The sequence below is a fragment of the Typopeltis vanoorti genome, chromosome 9 (genome assembly GCF_054136105.1).
Source record: "Typopeltis vanoorti isolate ZY-2024b chromosome 9, IOZ_Tvanoo_1.0, whole genome shotgun sequence".
In the NCBI taxonomy this organism is placed as follows: domain Eukaryota; kingdom Metazoa; phylum Arthropoda; class Arachnida; order Uropygi; family Thelyphonidae; genus Typopeltis; species Typopeltis vanoorti.
The window spans coordinates 2,301,351-2,324,205 of NC_143557.1; the positions used below are offsets into that span (position 1 = coordinate 2,301,351).

Sequence of the window (22,855 nt, forward strand, 5' to 3'; positions counted from 1 at the left end):
TCTCAGTTGATACATCTGTTGTAAGCATCCATGTGAAATTGCAAAAGTTATTCTATCAAGTAGTTTGTTTTATACAGCTGTCTGAAGCAAAAGTGTGTTGTCTTTATCCCTTGAAATTAATAAAATTCAGTATCGTGCAGTTATAAAATTCTTTGTAAAAGAAGGTTTAACACCAAAAGAAATTCATTCGAAGTTCATAAAAGTTTATGGGCACTCTTCTCCTTTGTTTTTGACAATTAAGAAATCGGCTGCTGAGTTTAAACGTGGCCGTACCAGCCTTGAAATGATCCACGTGAAGGATGTGCAAAAAGTGTAACACCACCAGAAATCATTGAACAAGTGCACAATATGGTATTGGATGACTGGTGAATCAAAGTACTTGAAATTGCTGAGACTATAGGCATTTCAAAAGAACATGTAGGATGTATTTTGCATGAAGAATTGCAAATGAAAAAGCTTTGTGCAAGAAGGGTGCTGCGATTGCTCACAGCAGATCAAAAACATATTTCCATGAAAAATCTCTGAACAGTGCTTGGAGCATTTTAACAAGAATAAAAACTGATTTTGCATGTTGATTTATTACTATCGATGCGACTTGGATTTACCATTACACACCAGAATCCAAACAGCAGTCAAAACAGTGGACAGAAGCCGGTTGTTCAGCACCAAAGAAGACAAAGTTGATTCCATCAGCAGGAAAGTTCACAGCATCAGTGTTTTGGGATGCTAAAGGCATTTTGTTTATTAATTATCTTGACAAGGGTAAAACAGTAATCGGGGAATTTTATTCTGATCTTTTAACCAGACTAGATGAAAAAATTCATGAGAAAAGACCTGGTTTGCAGAAGAAAAAAAAATCATCTTTCATCAGGACAATGCACCTACCCACAAAGGTGTTTTGGCAATGGGAAAATCAATGCACTATAAATTGTTGGAACACCTACCCTATTCCCCAGATTTGGCTCCCTGTGACTTCTATCTCTTCTTTAAACGAAAACTCTTCCTCACTCGTCAGTGTTTTTCTTCAAATCAAGAGGTGATTGCAGCTTTAGAGGGGTATTTTGCAGATCTTACTGAGAACCACTACAGGGATGGGATAATGTGCTGGAGCATCACTGGAATAAACGTATTAGTCTTAAGGGATATTATGTTGAAAAATAAAAATAATTTTGAAATTATAAATTCGTTTTTTCATTGTTAGGCTGAGAACTTTTCAGATCACTCTCATATAAAGAGAACAACAGAATCCTGATAATGCGATCAAATTGAACTTTCTCTGTTAGATTGGTTGGTGAAGTAATGCTCTGAAGAAAAAACTACATACATATTTTGAATGGACCTTTTAGTTCTGTTGCAAGATCCATCTTCATGGATCTTGCAACATTTTTCTTAACAACTTGCTTTGTTAAGGAAGCTCATTGAGTCGCACTTTTTTTTTTTTTTCATATTTTGAGTACACATATAAGATAGTTTTGATCTTATTAAAAATGCAACATACTTCTTGACAGACATCACGGATCTTTTATATCATCTCTTTATTACAAACATTCTCCCGTAGAAATTCTTTGAGTATCCCTTGACATATCAAAGAGTTTTGAATTCATGATGCACTTGAGTTATTTTACTTGGAAAAATAAAATTTTCAAACATGTTAAAGTCATTGCTATAAGGAGACCTCTTTGTCTTCATTGACCATCACTATCTTGAACATCTATAAAATACCTTATTTCTTTCTATTTATCTTCAGCTCAGTTTTTTCGTCTGCTGTGTGAGTATGCTTTCTTGATTTCCACATCCAGAAAATAATTTATTCACTTTTTTTACACCAGATTAATAACTTTCATCCATGGATTACATTTTCTTTAGAAGAGGGGAATGTAGATGCTTTGCCTTTCCTACACATCATGCTTCCCCATAACCATTCCAAGCACTTTGACCACTTCTACCTTTGTTCACCAGTTGATACATACATGATTCCTTCCCTCATTCTCATTCAAAAATGGGTCACGTTAAGATTCCCCCTAAGAAATCCACATAATTAAGTCTCTTATACCGGTGATTTGGATTCATCTTTGAAAAAGTCTAGTGCATCATAGATTCTTACAGTTCTTCCTTGAGACACCACTGCTGAATATACAGTTCCTATCTCTTATGTTTCTTTTATCTCGAGTCACTAAAACTCTGAAGATGTATCAGTATATAAATTCATACAGATGCTTATTTTGCTATTAAGAAACTACCCGATTTCCTGTATGACAGTTTATTGATGAAAAACACACTGTTCAGTAGAGAAGTGAACACTAATTATATGTCTTACTTGAAATCACACATATTGGGTCTCATATGGCATCAACACAAAACACAGGATCCTTTGGAAAGACCTGCTTCATAGTAGCCATTTTAAATACAAACATGTTTTAATGGAAATCTGAGATCTTGTTGTATCAGCCCAATTTAAATCAGAATGATGACCTATCCTTTCCTTAAGTTTGGGAGATGCTGATTATTAGCAGTTGTAATTAATTAAATTTATTTCAATTTATTAATTAAATTTATTTCAAGAAGTTATTTCAATATCTCAATCACAGCATTCAGATATTGAAATAACATGGACATTGAATTGTCTAAAGGTTGATTAATCTGATAGCATCTTTTTAACTTTTGGCATGTGCCATAAATGGTTAAATGATTGTATGTTCTGCCTTGTTTTGAATTTGTGTGATGTATTACCAATGATGGACGATTACTTTTTGTCTGAAATATCCAATTCAGAGAAATAACACAATCAACAAATTGTGTTATTTCTCTTGTGTGTGTATATATATTTTGCCAAAAAAAAAAACAAAAACTGTTTATTTACAGAAAAGATTCACCCTTTTAGATACAAATTATCATTTTATTCAAATCACCTCTAGCACCATTACTAAAAATGTATTTTTTTAACTGAATCTGATTTGCATGCAGTAAAATCCTTAATTTGAAGAAATAAATGTTCTAAGCACCATTTAGCCTTAAAATAATTAGCGATAAGTTTTAGAGTATATCAAGTGATATATAGACAAATTAAAATAGCAACTAAAGTCATCTCCTTTATATCTCTGTAGGTGATGTGAACTTTGCCACTGATCTTTCTGATTTTCGCCACCGCCATAATATTCATATCATTCTTCTTCATGGTAGCCATGCACCTGAACCTTTACTCACATGTGCCCATGAATACTGTAGTTTTTTTGAAATCACATCATATTTGCCATATAGAAGTCCGATTAAGGTATGTAGTTTTTGTTGTTCAAAAAAAAAAAAAAATGTAGTCAGAACAAAATGTAGGAAGTGCTGTTTCACTTATTTTTCTCTCTAAATATGGTCTAACTCAAACTGTTTAAAATGATCACGAATGCTATGCAAATCAAACCAAAAGTTTCATTTGTAATACTGCTAGTTTTGGCTTTATTTACATTTTACACTTTATCAGGAAGAGAGACTAAAAATAATCATTTTGTTGAGTGCTGAAATTAGATCATGTATAATTCAGGTTTTTTTTTTTTAACGAGGTAGAGTTAGATGGTTAAAGAAACTGCCATATGCATAGAGTATCTTGAGATTGGTGGTGGAGGGGGGGGGGTTCCAGTTAATAGTCGAGAACATATTTGTTAAATAACTGCACAAAAGGTTAATTTTAGAATGAAGGGTATATATATATATATATATATGACCACAGAAGCGAGAGCATTCGCTGGCAGATTGCCAAGAAGAGTCAATTCATGTTGAAGGGAAGAAACAAATAGGGCAATGCACGAGTCCGTCACAACACACAAAATCACGTGCTTTATACACTAAATTTTCCGACTGTTGTACAAGCAAAATAGTTACCACTTTAAAAACTACAATGTTCATAAAAGAAAAGATAATTTTCCGACGTATAATCATAAACACTCATTCCACAAAACGCATTGATTACCCTATTATCGGAATGGATTTGTCTTCTTCAGCCATGCACAGAAATGTCGAGGGTCTTGCATCTGTGGTCGCAGTTCCACTCATAAGAGATATCTTTACGTACAGTCACTTTCTAGAAAATCATTATCAGGACCTATAATACTTGACTACTACTATACTTGAATTGGGTAGTGACCCTTTCCATAAACTTTGGCAAATTTAATTTGATTTATGACCAAGTGGAAAAACTTTTGTATATTATATACAGTTGTACACTTTCTTTCTTGCATTTAGAGCAATAAGTGTCATGTGTTCAGTTAGCAGGTTAGCATGATATTTAGTCAAATCATGAAGTACAATAACGAATTTAAGATATCCCCTATAATATCAGAGGAACAGTCTGGTTATACAGCAGAAAGATCTTGTATGGATAATATATTTTCCTTATGACAAATATCCCAAGGAAAATATATTATCCATGCAAGATCTTCTTCCTGCATCAAGTATCCTAAAAAATAATTGCTAAGAATAAAGAACTCCATTTGATTTTTATAGATCTGGCAAAATCTTATGATACTGTTAGATGTATAGATGAATGAACAGTAGAGATGGTGCAAATAATGTACCAGGGATCTAGGTCTGCAATAAAAATTGGTAGCAATCTTTCAGAGGAATTTATTACTAGTAAGAGACTCAAGGAGGGATGTTGTATGTCAACTTTACTAGAGATCTGCTTGAATGCAGCTTTGGAGGATTGGAATAGTCAATGCCATGGAATGGGTGTATCGTTAGGAGAACAAGTCATACATTCTGTTCGTTTGGTTGATGAGCAGATCATCTTTGCACAGGACAAGGAAGATGTGGAATACCAGATAAGAAAGCTGTTGGATACATATAAAGTTTGGGGCCCAAAAGTCACTCTGTTAAATACCAAATATCTAGTCATTAGAGGTGGGAAACAATTGTAATGACTAGATAAGCAGCAGATACCTTTAAGGGAGATATCTAGGCCTCGTGATGAACAAGTCTGGTGTGAAGTGGATATAGCATTTGAAAGGGACATATAGAAGCAGCTATTTGAACACTGTATGGTGTTTTATAAAGTTATAATGTCTCAAGGAAACCTAGAAGATGCTGTATCGTGTTATTAGAGTATAATGAGCTGTGGATGTTAATCTTAGATCAGCCAGTGGAAACAAGTAGAAGTTGTGGATATGGATTACCTGAGGAATGCATATATTCAGACAGAAGTTAAACAACCTGTTACTGAGAGGATAGGGACACATGCTTTGAAATAGTGCGAACACATCCAGAAAATGATGGCCATGTAAATTGAACTGGTCACTTCCTGGAAGGAAAAAAAGAGGAATGCCAGGTGCTGCATGTAGAGAGACCATTGTGTGAGTGATAGAGAAAAGAAGTTTATGGAATGAGAACTGGAGGAATTGTGGAGGATGGAGTCTTTGTCCAGGCATTATCTCCTAAGCACATGCTGATAATGGGAAAATCCTGCAAAAATAAAAAAGTGTGTGTGTGCGTGCGTGCTAGACAGAGTAAAATAGGTATTTGATTAATTGAAACAAAAGAGGTGTGGAATATGATAAAAACAAAATAGAGGCACAATTAAGGAAGAAGATCAGCATTTCTTGTATCCAAGAAGACACTAGAATATTTGATCACTTACTGCTACATGAATTTCACTTTAGATGAATTGGGTTGCATATCTTTCTCTGTATATTTCAGATAGAGTCTGCTGTGTATTTCTATGCCTAAGTTTCACATGATTTTTTACTTCGGCTTAGCAGTTAATGGATGTTTGTGTGTTTAAGCTATAGATGATGTCCTTAGTGCAAATAAAGAGGAAATTCCATATTCTGCATTTCTTCTTATTATTATCTGTATAGAGCAGATATCAGTAATCTTCCTGGCTGAGTGTGGTTGCAGATACTAGACATGGCATATGTGATACTTGTTTTGTTTGCAGGATATGTCAGATGTATGTTCCAAGGGAGTTGCAGAAGGGACAAATATCTGATTCTCTCATTTGGAATTTAGTTAGAGTAGACAGGATGTTGTATGATAACCTCTACTGTATATGGTCTGGTATGCTTTGTCTTGTAGGGAGGATCACTGGAAGTTGAATGGCTGTATAATTTTGCAGAGGAGCATGAAAGCATGGATGCATATAAGTGTATAAATCTGTTTCAACCAAAGAGATTTGAGGAAGGAGATGATTCTGCATGTGATCTTATTTTCAAGGGAGAGTAGACCCTGGCCTCTCTTGTTAAGTTGCTCACTGAGTACTGCATAAGTGTTCCAGAGAGATTTTAGCACTTTGATGATATGCCAGCATTCTACCAGCCATATAGTTTTGGTTAGTACCCTTCCCCTAAGCAAGAAGTGTCTCACGTGTTCCATTTGCTAATGCAAATGGAACACATGTGAGAAATACCTCTGCCTTAGCAAATTTATTCTATTAGCATCAGTTTGAAACAACTGTGCAGCTTTATTTAGGTGTGGGTGTTGACAAGTGACCCCAAGTATTTTTGTCCTTCATTCGACCGACTGCATTTAGTTAGTCAGTTTTCAATTCCCAGGAGCCTTAGTTTTACCAGAGTTTCATTTTGCAGCAGAGGTTTATACATACAGCCATGTGTTATGTGGATTGGAATTTCTTTCATTTTCTCTTCATTACATATAATGATGGTTAGATGTGGCTTTGTTTGTAGAGCATGACAATGTGTATTTTTCCAAGAATGGTTTAGTTGCTGTTGTATACAGTTGTCAATAGAGGACATCCCTTCTTAATTCCTCAAGAGCATGGAAATATGCAGATAACTAGTTGTTCATTCTTAAGCAGAAAGTGCCTCCCTGTTTATTAGCTGGATTGTTTGAATAATGAGAGGTTTATATCCAAATGCTCTCAGGTTTATATCCAAGGCTTTTTCTGGTCAAGGCTGCTGAGTAGAGTTGAGTTTTTGACTCTTTGTGATGGGGATAGGATCTTTGATTAAGTTTTGGTTATCGTCTGATCTTTCTGCCAAATAAGTTTGAGAGTGGCCAATAATATCATACATCATGTGCTTCAGTCAGTTTCCAATTACTTTGGAAATGATTTTGCATTCTTTTCTAATTAGTATGATCCAACAGAAATTTCAAAGGTTTTTCTGGTCTTTCTTCTTAGAGATGATGCATGCCACTAATGTTGACAGATTATGGAAGTCCTGTGAAGAGTATCCTACAGCATATTAAGATGGGGGGGGGGTCAAACGAATCCCCAAGGATGGAAGAATTCTGATGTGAGTTCTAGCCTGAGGATTTTGTTTCTTGATAAAGATTTGAACTCAGTTTTCATTTCTCCAAACGTGCTACTCTTCTGAGCTGATTTTGGATGGCCTTGTGCAAGGTTCCTGTGGAGCTCTATCATGGATTGGTAGTAATGCACTATTTCAGGAGCCATTTTATCTGGATCTGCTATGATGCTGTTGTTTTGTGGTTTAATGGCTGAGGTATATGTTGCTGCCCAGTATATATCACATGTTTATATTTGTATTCCATGATTTAAGGGAGGCCTTTGTGAATAATTGTAAGTACTCTTGTATAACATGGAGGACTTCATGTTATGCAGAACTTTCTTCTGGGAGATATTGGATGTATGTTTTGTGTTATCTGATACTGATGTTTCTCTGTTGATTTCTCTGATGACTGTAGAATTCAGTAAAGGTTATTTGTTGTAATTTGATGCAGGGCAGTTCTGTTTTTCCTTTTTGATTTTAAATCTAATAGGTACTTTAATAGATTAGCTTTCTATGCTTGGGCTGACTGTCACATCCAGTTTATCCTGGCACAACTGCCTCTAATAAAAGCTTGGTGTTCTTTTCCATTCAAAACATCACCTCTCTTCCTATCAAATTCTAACACTGTAAGTCTCATATCCAACCAACCTTGGAATATTGTTCCTACACGTTGGGTGGTGTACCTATAATCTCCCTAAGAATTCTTGACGATATACTTAATAGGTGACTCTTCCCTTACAGCCTCCCTCCCTTTCCTTCAATCACTTTCCAATAGGCACTCTGTTTCTGTACTGTGCTTTTCGTAGGTACTTTGATGGGCATTGCCCCTCGTAATTGGCCACTACCTTTCCTCCACTTTCTTCTAACCATGTGACAACTAGAGAAGCCACTGGCTAACATGTACACACTATCCAACTCCAAACATACCAAACAAACTTCTTATCATCCTCCTCCTTTATTTCAGTCAGTTGAAATAAAGTTGAGTCAGGTAGGGAGGCCTCTCAGGTGCAGTGATTGCCAAACTATTATTTACCATTGCTTTAAGTTTGATCAGTTTATAAGCTGCAATGTTCAACACACTGTAGTTAGTCTATTTCATAGTCAATGTGAGATGATAGCATAATTCCACAGTTTTTCTTGCTCAAGCATCCTGCTACGGTATGTGAATATTAAAAATATGCATTATGTTCTTCAATCAATTTTAACTTTAGTAGGATTGATGGTGGATGCCTAAACCAATCCCTGTGCCATTGTGTTGTTTCTTGGAAATTTTAGATCTACATGATATTTCTGGATCTAGCCACACAGACTCAAGTATTACATAAGGCAGAAGCATATCCTATTTCACAAAATGTTTAATGACAGTGCAGTTTTTAGAAAATGGGATGATTATAAGTTTGTAGAATTATCAATTAATATTGATCCTAGTACTGTATTTCCAGCCCATTCACTGTTAAAAATGTAAAAACCAGAGCTGTTAACATCTGCTCTGGTTTTTACATTTTTGGTTGGGGTGTTGGCTGCAAAGTTGTGAAATGTTTTGTTTTTTATTTTAATACAACAACCACCCATCCACAAAAGGTTGTAAACCTGTAAAACATTAATACTATGGATAGGTTAAGTTTTTTCCCTGTATTTTAATTTTATTTATTTCTTTATTTTTTTAATATTTTTAATTATTTCTATATAATCCGGAAACCTTGCTCTAGAGACCAAACATGAAACTAAATTTTCAAGCCACTTCGGATCTCCAGCAAATGGAGCAGTAGCCTCACACTGGATGATGGAATTTATCTCCCATCTAAAGACAATCTGCACATGGCAGATTTGAATCTGCAACCTGTTGGGTTGGAAAGTGGATCCACTGGCTAATCAGCCAACCAGGCTGACATTTGAGGACTATCATTAAAGGGACCTCATGCTTTTTATGATGTATGACATTTTTTTTTTTTTTTAATGATTTTCAGCCCTTAGTTTGGAAAATTCACCCTAGGCTTCTAGTTGCTAAACAAAAGATGTGGGAAGACTTTGGTAAGAAGGTAGAAGACAAATATTGTAAGATCAAAAAATATTCCAGAGACTATTGAAAAGTTTAAAAATGGAGGAAATAGTAGTATAAAAGGGATCAGAGATGATAAATATGATATGATGAAAAGTGAAGTTAAAGGTATACTGGATGTCTGGAATAATTATGATAGAAAGTTATTAGTGAGATGAGTAAAATATTTGCGATCACTGCAGAACAGTGGTAGAAAAAAGAAAATCCCATTGGGAGTACCTATCAATGTTGAAGTAGAAGAAACCATGAGAAGCAAAATATTCAGAAAATTGTATATAGTCACACACACAGGTGGATAGTTCTAATAATGTCTTTGTTCAATTTGATTGGTGTTATTGGGGGGGGGGGCACATTAGAGTGCACTTGGTCCATGAATGTCAATATTAGCATATATGAAGATGTTTAACATAGAAGATACCTTAACTATAAAGGCAAGATATTGACTTTATAGTTAAATATATGTATGTTAAAGTATCGTATGTTCTAAAATTACTTAATAAAGTAATTAAGTAATAAAGTAATTAACTAAAATTAAGTAATTCTTAATGCACATACATAGTATGTGCATTAAGTTAGATTAATTTCTTCTGTATTAGATTAATACAGAAGAAATTATAAAAGAGTGGATGTTAAGGTGGGAAGAATGAGTGGATCTTCCCTGGAAATTGTATAGGGATGTAGTGAAGAAGGGAGTGAGGAATAAATTTTTTATGTGGAGAGTTGTGAGTGGAATACATTGCCTGAGTGTGTTGTATAGCCTCTGTCCAAAAAGAAACCAAACTTTTCGAAAATAGTTCGAATCTTAATAAACTAGTGGCACCACCTGTTGTATCTTTTTGTTGTTGAAAGCACAACCTTCATTAGTGTTGTGTGAATTGTTTATGACATCTGTTTCATTAGAAGCCGAGTTATAGTGCCAAGAGTGACAGTGTGTTTTGACGAACAGTCGGTCGTCACGATATTCTTGCCGTATGTGACGAATTAATTGCTTCAAAGCTTCGGGATAAAACTCACCATTGACTATTTGACCAGGCGGAACGCATTCTTTGTGCATAATGCCCTTAGAATAATAGAAACAAATCAGCATTGGCTTTACTTTTGACTTCGCCAAGCGACTTTTTTTTTCTTCGGATGTCCCTCTTCTGGTGGTCTCCACTAAGCACTCTAGCACTTTGTTTGGGCTCATACTCAAAACACCACGTTTTGTCACCAGTAACTTCCTTTTAAGGAAGTTTGAGTCCTTACGAGCAGTTTTAATGAGGTCCTTGCAGTATTCAATTCGATACATTTTTTGATCGTCGGTCAACTTGTGGGGAACAAATCACAAATTCAATTTACGAAGGCCCAAACTCTTAGTCAAAATATTGTGCACAGTTGATTTTGGAATCTCCAATTCATCTTCAATCAATCTCATGGACGATTTCGGGTTTTCTTTGATGAAATCACACACTTTTTGGATTTTAACTTAGCTCAGTCCAGTTTTTGGATGGCCAACTTATCGTCGTCCTCAAGTGTCTCATGACCACTTTGAAATCACTTAAACCACTCGTAAACTTGAGTATGGGATAAGCATTCATGACCATATGGTTTTTGAAGCATTTCAGTAAAACATTTATCAAGTTTAACACAAAAGTCAATTTCAGCTCTCTGTTTGAAAATCATTTTACAACCATTCGTCAAAACACACTGTCACTCTTGACACTATAACTCGGCTTCTAATGAAACAAATATCATAAAGTTGACGCTGCACTAATGACGATTGCCGCTTTCAACAGCAAAAAGATGCAACAGGTGGTGCCACTAGTTTCTTCTATTTGCAAAAAGTTTGGTTTCTTTTTGGACAGATGGTGTTAGTGCAGATAGTGTAAAGAACTTCAAAGTGACTCCATGGAGGTTACCAAATACAGGTAGTTCCTGCTTTTATGAATTAAGTGGTTCCTGGCAACCATTTGTAAATCGGGAATTCATTTGCATAGAAATAATACTATAAACAAGAGTTACTTGTTTACAGTTAGGGGTGCTTAAGGGTCAAAGCTGTATAACTGAGAGGAGACCTCCACATAGCCTTTAAAGGAATGCGGAGAACCGACCAGGGCTTCTGACCAAATGTCCAATCCTCACCTTCTCGTGGTGCACCCTGTTGGGTATCTACTTGGATACTGAACGGACGAGGATGGGCTGGCAATTTGGGATTTAGCCGACCAAATTGTATTCTTATTGGTTAAACCAAAATATAGAATGATGGTACAACATGACAAAATTTCATGCCGGCTGGGGCGTCGCCCGGTTAAACAAGGCCCCCGTTGTTTTCGCCAGGGAACCAGGGCGAACAGCGAAAATTCAGCTACTGGAACAAATCTGAAAATAAACCCCAACTCAACATCACCAGAGTTAAAGATCGGTACTATCAACGTAAGAAGCCTGAATGGCAAAGAAATGGGGCTAGCTGAGGAATTAGATAAGTACCAGATCGACATAATAGGGGTGACTGAAACAAAAAAGACCAAAACTGGTGAGATCTTTCTGAGCAATAAATACAAACTGTTATATTCAGGCAATGACAATAAAGGAAAAGAAGGAGTAGCCATAGTATTCAACACAAAATACGAGGCTAATCTTCTTGAATGGCAGTCAGTCTCAAGTAGAGTAATGTGGGCAAATATGAGAATGGGGAACTGGACAATGAGACTTATTTGTGCCTATGGTCCCACAGAAGGTTCTACTAAGGTAGAAGTGGAGGAATTTTTTGAGGCTTTAGAAAAAGCAACTGACACAATGAAAAATGAAAAGTTGGTCCTTGTTGGGGATCTAAATAGCAGAGTAGGAAATGATTGTGAGACATTCAAAAATATTTTGGGAAAATTTGGAGAAAAGAGCAAAGCTAATAATAATGGCAAATATCTGTTGGATTTCTGCTCAGGACATGGACTGGTTATTACTAACACCATGTTCCAACATAAAAATGTGCACAAATTCACATGGAGAGAAGAGGCTAGGAATAAGAAAAGTCTCATTGACTATGTTATTGTTGATAGTGATGTTTTCTCCCTGGTGCAGGACACCAGAGTGTACAGAGGATTTGAAATTGGAAGTGATCACTATTTAGTCTTGAGCAGGATAAAATTGAATTTCATATTGAAAAGAAGAACATGTAAGAAAGTTTTAAAACGAATAAAAGTTGAGCAGTTCTCAGATGTGAGCTGTAGGCTAAAATACACAAAGATTATTGAAGAAAAAATGAAAGAGTTTGAGAACAGGAATCAAACCTTGGAGATTCAGTGGCAAACTCTGAAGAAAACATTGATTGATTCTGCCAGAGAGGCATGTGGTGAGGTTATCTGTAAGGATAAAAAAATCAGAACTCCCTGGTGGACACAGGAAGTTAAAGAGGCAGTGAAGGAAAAGAAGAAAGCATACCAAAAGTTCCTGTCAAATAAGTCAGCTTGTGCCCTTAGAGAATATAGAGACAAATGCAAGAATGCTAAACACTGTGTAAAACTAGCTAAACAAAAGTCATGGGAGGACTTTGGCAAGAATATAGAAAATAAATATCAAGAAGGTGGCAAAATATTCTGGAGGTTGTTGAAGAAGCTGAAGAATGGAGGAAAGAGTGCTATAAAAGGAATTAGAGATGATAAAGGTGACATGAAAACGGGAGAAAAAGATATCCTTGAAGTATGGAGTAATTACTTTGAAAAACTGCTAAATGAAACAAGCAGTGATGACAGCACAGTGATAAAAAACACTGACCAGGCATGCAGTCAGGAATACATATCCATACTTGAAGTAGAAAAAGCCATCAAAGGCTTGAAATGTGGAAAGGCAGCAGGAGTAGATGATATTCGACCAGAAATGCTGAAGTATGGTGGTATAAGAGTCTTACAGTGGCTGCACTGCATAGTTCAAAAAAGCCTGGACAGAGGGACGAATTCCCGATGACTGGAGTAGAGCTCTCATAGTACCTATATATAAAAAGGGAAATAAAACTACATGTGAGAATTACAGAGGTATTTCCCTACCGAGTGTTCCTGGCAAGATCTATGCAAGTATACTTGAGAAACGGTTGAGAAGAATTGTGGAAGAAAAGCTTGGTGAAGAACAAGCTGGATTCAGGCCAAATAGAGACTGTCAGGATCAGATTTTCACTTTACGACAAATAGTTGAGAAAACATGGGAATATAACAAAGATGTGTATTTAAGTTTTGTCGATCTAGAAAAAACATATGACAAAGTGCCAAGAGAGAAGCTATTCAATACGCTACAGTTATATGGTGTCAGTGGGGCATTATATCAAGCAATAATTAGTCTTTATTTGAGTTATAAGTCAGCAGTTAAAATTGAAGGAAGTACAGGAAGATTGTTTAAAGTTAAATCTGGTGTGAGACAAGGATGTACATTATCCCCTCTGTTATTCATTATCTATATGGATCTCATTATGAAGGAAAGTGGTATTAAACATGATATCAGAATTGGGGATGTTAATATCAGCTCTTTGCTTTATGCAGATGATGTTATACTTCTAAATAAATCTGCTACAAGTCTGCAAGATTCTCTGACTAAATTGAATAGCTGTTGTAATAGATATGGTATGAAGGTCAGCAATAAAAAGACAAAGACAATGAAAATAGGCAGTCATTGAAAATGTCAACTGTGTTGTGAATGGAGAACCTGTGGAACAAGTAAAACATTTCAGCTATTTAGGCACGATTTTTACTGAAGATGGTAAATTAAATATAGAAATAGACAACAGAATAAGCAAAGCTGGTATGGTGGGAAGTCAATTGAATAAATTCATATGGAATAAGAAAGAAATTAGTCGGAACACTAAATTAGCTGTGTACAAGACAGTGTTCAAACCAGTTTTAACTTATGGATATGAGAGCTGGGTCAGAAGTAAAGCACTTGACCTAAGACTAGAGACCACAGATATGAGAGTCCTGAGAAAGATTAGAGGCGTGAACAGATGGCATCAATGGCAATATCATATTAAAAACGAGGATATTAGGAAAGAACTTAAAATTGTCAGCATCCAGGAATGTGTTAGCAGAGCTAATCTCAGGTGGTATGGTCACTTAAACAGAATGGGCGAGGAAAGATTAGCGAAACAAGTGTTTTCTGCCAGGTTGGCAGCAAAACGACCTAGAGGAAGACCAGGATATAGGTGGATTGATACTGTACAAAGTGCTTTAGACGATAGAAATATAAGATCTGATAATGTTGGAGTCTTGACAAGTAACAGATTGATTTGGAGGAAAATTGTAGATAGGAAATTAATAATGATGTAATTTTTTCATGTAGTACTATCATATCCTGTACACCCCTTGAGGGTACATAACAGGAATTTGATGATGATGATGATGAACATGAGTTACGTTCGTAAGAAGGAATATATAAAATGAATATTAGATGATAAGAAAAGACTTGACTGGCCAAAGATTTACATATTTAAAAAATAATATAAGAAAAGTTTTAAATTAAAAATGATTCTTTGAAAAAAAAATAGCTCATTTCTTTATCACAGGGTGAATTGGCAACCATCGAGGTAGTAGGAGATATATTAAGAATTCAGTGCATCTTTTTTTTTTTTCAAAGAAGGTCTCTAGTGTCATCTGCTTCATTGACTTTCCCCTTCTTTTCATTTAAAATAGCTCGATAGCAAGGAGAAACATTGTTCATTTCGTGGGAAAATTTACTAAATCGTTCAAAGTCTGAATCTTGTGATTCAAAGTTTACTTGAGCTTTTTTGAGAAAATTAAATGCTGCTTTTAGGCCTTTAAAAGTGAAAAACTGAGTTGGAGCTTCATGTTTGTTATCTTCTTTGTCTCTTCTTTGTTTCTTTCTTTCTTTCTTTTTCCTCTAATTCAAGAAGATCATTGGGTGAGAGTTCCATAGTTTGAGATTGAAGCAGCTGGTTAGCCATACCTAAGATAGCTTGAGTTTCAGAATTCACAATCTTTGTTGGTTCTTCAAAGCCTTTGATATTATTATTAAACTAAGGACAAAGTTTATGCCATACTTCTTTCATAGTTTTTTCTGAAATTTTTTTTTTCTCTAACATAATTGTTTTTCTTTGTTTCTTTTGCACATTTTTTTGGTTTTGCACTGTTGCATCTTTTTGACATTGTTGGAAAAATGAAAGGATTATAGTTAAAAAGAAAGCAGAATAAAAAATCAGGTGCAATTGTATGTAAACACATTCTCAAAAATTAAGAAGGTACTTAAAAGGTTTTATTGTAAAATAGCTTTGTGTATGGGACTGCTGTATCTAAGAGAAAACAAGTCTTGAGGAGAAAGTAATTTTCATTAGATTATAAATGATGGAACAAAGCTTTTTTTTTTTTTTAATCATTTTGATGAGTTCACAAATTAGTTCAGCAGTTTTTGCCAGCCTGGTTGTCTTAGTTGTTAGTTAATTTGGTCTCCACAACCAACAGGCTGAGAGAATCCAGCTGTGTGCATGAATGGTTTTAGGTAGAAGATAAGTTTAATATTCCATTGTGAGACTATGACCCTGCATATTGGAGGATTAAAATGTCTTGTAAAAATTCCTTATTTGGTTGCTGAGCACCAATATTATGTAAAAATACTGTTATTATTTTTATATTTTTTTAATATGAGTGGTTTCTGCAAAGTAAGGTAACATATTTTTTCTTAATAATTGTGAAAAGGAATGAGAGTAGACAGATAGATCCATTAATAATGTTCGCAGTGTGGTGCTACTGCCACCTCACTGCTAGTTCCAGTTGCAAGATGGCAGTTAGTGACATTTACCATGAACTGGTTACTGTGTATGGTGAAAAGGTGATGTCACAGAAGCAGGTGTATTTTTGGTGCAGTGAATTTAAAGTGGGCCATGGTGACATTGAAGATCAATATCAAACATGTAGGGCTTCATCGAGCAAGACAGAGGACAACATTTTGCACATTAAGGACATCGTTCTTGAAGACCATTGCTTGAAATTGCACAAGTTGTGAACTTGAATAAGTTCACTGTTCATGACATTGTTCATGATGTCCTTGGCTTTTGAAAGGTGAGCTCCTGGGTGCCCCAACAATTGTCAGAGGAGCACAGGGTAACATATGGGGATGTGTCTGGAGAATCTGTTGCAATACAGTGACAAAGGCAAGGATTTTCTCACTCTTCTAGTCACAGGAGATGAAACATGGGTTCATCACTTTAACTCAGAGATCAAACAAGACTCCATAACCTGGAAACATTCACAATCTCCTGTGCACAAAAAATTTAGAACTGTGCCCACTGTCTGAAAAGCCATAACCACAGTGTTCTGGGATTGCCAAGGCATTCTGTTAGTGAACTTCTTGCCAGAGGGAGGAACAATCAATGTAGAGCTTTACTTGGCAACGTTGGACTAGTAGAAAGCCAGTATTCGACGTGAACAACCAGGCCTCCAAACAAGCATCATGATTTTTATGCATGACAACACTACTCCACACACTATCCACACCATTCATGAGTGGTTGCACTATAATTGTTGGGAAAATCTACCCCATTTCCCCCCCCCCTCCCTCCCCTCAAGAAACCTTTCTGGAAGGTATTTCATTAAGGATGAGGAAGTTCATCAGGTGGTGCAATGTTCGTTACTGGGTGTGGGCATGGACTTCTTCAGTACTGGCATTCATAAACTGATCTATCATTGAGACAAATGCATCAATAAAAATTTTAAATTTGGAGACTGTGGAGAAGTAGTGCATGTTCACTTATTTCTGGGTGTAGTGCATCTTACTATTATTAAACATCCTCAATAAAAAAAATGTGTTACCTTGCTTTTTGGAAACCCCTGGTATTTTATTTTATTCATGGTACTAATCCATGGTCATAAACATAGTATACTAATGTATGAAGCCTTCTAGATTGTCTGGGGGTAGTCATGTAAAAAAAAAAGTTTAAGATCTCGCACATGCTCTTTGATATATAGGCAATCCACAGGTTTATTTTTTTCAGCTGGAAATTAATGAATGAAGATCAGATGTAGATAGTTTTTATCAGGAATGAATTTCACTTAGTGCTATTATTCTCTAGTAATTAGTACTAATACTACAAATATATTTAAATGCACCTTCCTTATAGAAAGCAGTTTTTATCATTAATGTGTGTGTGTGTGTGTGTGTGTGTGTGTGTGTGTGTGTGTGTGTGTGTGTGTGTGTGTGTGTGTAGAAAGTGTTTTTTACCTTGGGTATAATAAATGTTAAAGATACCAAGCTATTTTAAACCTGTTTTTACTCCATTTCCCAAGTAAGCAAACAGACAAATAGGTGAAGTTTGCACCTGCAAGTGTTGCAAGTCTAGCTGACCCTGCACGTGGTCTTGCACTACGTGCAGGGTCAGCTAGACTTGCAACACTTGCAGGTGCAAACTTCACCTATTTGTCTGTTTGCTTACTTGGGAAATGGAGTAAAACCTGGTTTAAAATAGCTTGGTATCTTTAACATTTATTATACCCAAGGTAAAAAATACTTTCTACATTTATATCTCCTCCTGAGATTTTTATTTAATAAGGTTAAAACACTTTATGGTAACTTGTTCTGGTAAAATACTTATAAGCTCCATATTACTAAAATCTTGGTATTTCTAGCCTGGCTCCCACTGATGAGACCTCAATAAAGGTCAAAACCAGTCTGGGTAGTGGCCCCTTGCCTTTAATACAAAGCATCATACATCTCCTCCAGGAGATGTGCTTTGCATTAAGGGTAAATATTAAGATTAGTGATCAGAGCTTATTCTACTTTTACCATGAGTTGCCTTGGTCTTGCACTACGTGCAGGGTCAGCTAAACTTGCAACACTTGCAGGCGCAAACTTGCCTTATTTGTTTGTTTGCTTACTTGGGAAATGGAGTAAAACCAGGTTTAAAATAGCTTGGTATCTTTAACATATATATATATACACACACACAAGCACATAAATCTAACAATATATGTCTTTTACTTGAATATCAATCATTTCCATTATTATGTCATGACGTGATTACACTGTAGTGTGTTACCCTGTGTTATTTTTCTTTATTGTATCATGGCATGGAAAAAATAATAATATCACACAAACAGTAATCCAAACTGATCTTTTTTCTTATTTCTTTAAGGGTCAGAACAACAGAAGTTGTGAACTTACAGTTAATGATCTACCTGTCAATCGTGATTCTCGACAGATTCAAAATCGGTTACGTCAGCTTTCAGATAATTGTGGAGGAAAGGTTGTTTCTTTAGCAGGAAGTGTTGCCACACTTCGTTTTCCAAGTGCTGATGCAGCTCAGAGGTAAAATAAATTAGATTGTGTTGTAGTTGTTTGAGATCTCAGAATGATTTTACGTCTTTTCTTTGATTTTGCACAATCAGATTAGGGGTGCTTAAGGGACGAAGCTATATAACTGAGAGGAGACCCCACATAAGCATTTAAAGGAATGTGGAGAACCGACCAGGGCTTCTGACCTAATGTCCAATCCTCACCTTCTCATGGTGCACCCTGTTAGGTGTCTACCTGGATACTGAACGAACGAGGATGGGCTGGCAATTTGGGATTTAGCCGACCAAATTGTATTCTTATTGGCTTAAACCAAAATATAGAATAATGGTACACCATGATTGAATTTCATGCTGGCTGGGGGCTTCACCCAGTTAAACAAGGTTCTGTTGTTTTTGCCAGGGAAAACAGTGAAAAGTCATCTACTGGAACATATCCTAAAACCCATGCAACTCAACATCAACAGAGTTCAAGATCGGTACTATCAACGTAAGAAGCCTGAATGGCAAAGAAACGAAGCTAGCTGAGGAATTGGATAAGTACCAAATCGACATAATAAGGGTGACTGAAACAAAAAAGGCAAAAACTGGTGAGATCTTTCTGAGCAATAAATACAAAATATTATATTCTGGCAGTGACAATCAAGGAAAAGAAGGAGTAGCCATAGTATTCAACACTAAATACGAGGCTAATCTTCTTGAATGACAGGCATTCTCAAGTAGAGTGATGTGGGCAAATATCAGAATGGGGAACTGGACAATGAGACTTATTTGTGCCTAGGGTCCCACAGAAGGTTCTATTAAGGTAGAAGTGGAGGAATTTTTTGAGGCTTTAGAGAAACTACTGACACAATGAAAAAGAAAAAGTTGGTCCTAATAATAATAATGGCAAACACCTCTTGGATTTCTGCTCAGGACGTGTACTGGCTGTTACTAACACAATGCTCCAAAATAAAAATGTGCACAAATTCACATGGAGAGAGGAGGCAAGGAATAAGAAAAGTCTGACTATGTTATTGTTGATAGTGATGTTTTCTCCCTTGTACAGGATACCAGATTGTACAGAGGATTTGAAACTGGAAGTGATCACCATTTAGTCTTGAGCAGGATAAAATTGAATTTCATATTGAAAAGAATAACATGTAAGAAAGTTTTAAAGCGAATAAAAGTTGAGCAGCTCTCAGATGTGAACTGTAGACTAAAATACATAAAGATTATTGAAGAAAAAAAAATGAAAAAGCTTAAGAACAGGAACCAAACCTTGGAGATTCAGTGGCAAGCCTTGAAGAAAACTCTGATTGATTCAGCCAGAGAGGCATGTGGTGAGGTTGTCTGCAAGGATAGAAAAAGCAGAACTCCATGGTGGACACAGGAAGTTAAAGAGGCAGTGAAGGAAAAGAAGAAAGAATATGAAAAGTTCCTTGCAAATAAGTCAGCTTGTGCTCTTAGAGAATACAGAGACAAATGTAAGAAAGGTAAACACTGTGTAAAACTAGCTATGGAAAAGTCATGGGAGGACTTTGGTAATAACATAGAAAATAAATATCAAGACGGTGGCAAGATATTCTGGAGGTTGTCGAAGAAGTTCAGAAATGGAGGAAAGAGTGCTGTAAAAGGAATTAGAGATGATAAAGGTGACATGAAAACTGAAGAAAAAGGTAACCTTGTTGTATGGAGTAATTCAAAAATTGCTAAATAAAACAAGCAGTGATGACAACACAGTGGTAAAAAAAAAAAAACACTCAACAGGCATGCAATCAGTAATACATATCCGTACTTGAAGTAGAAAAAGCCATCAAAAGCACAAAATGTGGAAAGGCAGCAGGAGGAGTAAGTGATATTCGACCAGTAATGCTCAAGTATGGAGGTATAAAAGTCTTATACCGCATACTTCAGAAGGCCTGGACAAAGGGACGAATTTCAGATGATTGGAGTAGCACTCTCATAGTACCCATATATAAAAAGGGAAATAAAACTGAATGTGAGAATTACAGAGGTATTTCTCTACTGAGTGTTCCTGGTAAGATATATGCAAGTATACTTCTTGAGAAATTCTTCCACAAGAAGGATTGTGGAAGGGAAGCTTGGTGAAGAACGAGCTAGATTCAGGTCAAATAGAGGCTGTCAGGATCAGTTTTTCACTTTACGACAGATAGTTGAGAAATCATGGGAATATAACAAAATCTGTATTAGGGATTGTAGATCTGGAAAACGTATACGACAAGGTACCAAGAGAGAAGCTATTCGAAATGCTACATTTATATGGTGTCAATGGGGCATTATATCAAGTAATACTTAATCTTTATTTGAGTTGAAGTCAGCAGTTAGAATTGAAGGAAGTACAGGAAGATGGTTTAATGATAAATATGGTGTCAGACAAGGATGTACATTATCCCCTCTCTTATTCATTATCTACATGGATCACCTTATGAAGGAAAGTGATATTAAACCTGATATCGAAATTGTAGATGTTAATCTTGGCTGTTTGCTTTATGCGAATGATGTTATACTTCTAAATGAATCCGCTACAAATCTGCAAGATACCCTGACAAAAGTGAATAACTATCATAATAGATATGGTATGAAGGTCAGCATTAAAAAGACAAAAACCAATGAAAATAGGCAGAAACATTGAAAATATCAACTGCATTATGAATAGAGAACCTATAGAACAAGTAAAACATTTCAGCTACTTAGGCTCGATTGTTAGTGAAGATGGTAAATTAAATTTGGAAATAGGCAACAGAATCAACAAAGCTGGTATGGAAGAAGTCAAGTGAATAAATTTATATGGAATAAGAGAGAAATTAGCCAAGACACTAAATTAGCTGTATACAAGGCAGTATTCAAGCCAATTTTAACTTATGGATCTGAGAGCTGGATCAGAAACACTTGACCAAAGACTAGAGACTGCAGATATGAGAATCCTGAGACAGATTAGGGGCATGAACAGTTGGCATCAATGGCAATATCATATTAAAAAGGAAGATATTAGGAAAGAACTTGACATTGGCAACATCCAGGAATGCGTTAGCAGAGCTAATCTCAGGTGGTATGGTCACTTAAACAGAATGGGAGAGGAAAGATTAGCAAAACAAGTGGTCTCTGCTAGGTTATCACGAAAACAAACCCAGAGTTAGACCAAGATATAGATGGATTGATACAGTAAAATGTGCCTTAGAAGATAGAAATATAAGATCTGATAATGTTGGAGTCTTGACAGGTAACAGACTGATTTGGAGGAAAATTCTAGATAGAAAGTTAGTAATGATATAATTGCTCATGTAGTACTATCATATCCTGTACACCTCTTGAGGGTATATACCAGGAATTTGATGATGGTGATTATAAGCTTAAAAAAGTTTTTCTTTTGTGATATTTTTTATATATATAACTCCTACACATATAGCATTTATTTGCAGTATATCCTGCTACCTTCTGTGTGGGAGTGGTATAAAATAAAAAGTCCCTCTGACAAAAGTTTTGAAACCTATGGTGCATAATACCGTTGGTGGTCTAATTTCTTAGTCCAGAAACCTTACCCCACTGAAGAACCTGAAACATGGAAATTTTTCAATCCACTTCAGACTTCCAATAAGTGGGGTGGCAGTGATCATACACCATATGATGAAATTCTTCTCCCACTTAAAAATGATCACAAACATCTGCAATGTGTTGGCTGGACATCAGGCATGTTAACCACTTCATCAACTAGGCTGGCATATACCTTACTTCAAGAATATCTCTTGGAAAAGATGCTCTTTGAGCTGTTAATATATCTCAGAAATCATTTCCCTACTATAGTACACGCACAGATTCAAGACCCTTCAACACTTTTGCGCATGTCAACAGAAGGAGAATCCATTCCGATAATAGGGTAATCAATCCTTATTGTGAGAATGTTTACAATGTAGTTAACTATGTTGCTTGTATAACAGTTGGACAATTTTACCTATAAAGCACGTGATTTTGCGTGTTGTTGACCAATTCGTACGTCCTTCAGCATGAATTGACTGTTCTTGGCAAGTCTCCAAGCGAAGCTCTCTAAAGTGTGGGCATACTATAGTAGTGCTACACCCAATAGTTTCTTGGGTATGTCAAGAATGATGTGTTGAACAGAATGCATCAGTGTAGTGGAAAACTTAAATTCAGCAGCCATTTTGAGCAAATATATTGATTTAGTGCTTTTTTTTTTTTTGAAATGCTGTTTTTATTCTTATACCTTTTTAAGGGAATTAGAATGCTATAGCTTACTTACTATCATTATATATCAGCATCTTGTCTGTTGTGGATGTGCTGCACATCTA

General features: G+C 35.9%; 1 protein-coding gene across 3 annotated transcripts in view; it reads left to right on the forward strand.

Moving 5' to 3' along the window:
* Marf1 (meiosis regulator and mRNA stability factor 1-like protein) overlaps window positions 1-22,855 on the forward strand; it is a 655,603-nt gene that overhangs the window by 138,854 nt on the left and 493,894 nt on the right. For all 3 annotated transcript variants that reach the window (XM_090397518.1, XM_090397519.1, XM_090397520.1), the window contains 2 exons: window positions 3,105-3,271; window positions 18,392-18,564. In XM_090397518.1, coding sequence (XP_090253644.1) covers window positions 3,105-3,271; window positions 18,392-18,564 — 340 coding nt within the window. The remainder of the gene's footprint in view (window positions 1-3,104; window positions 3,272-18,391; window positions 18,565-22,855) is intronic.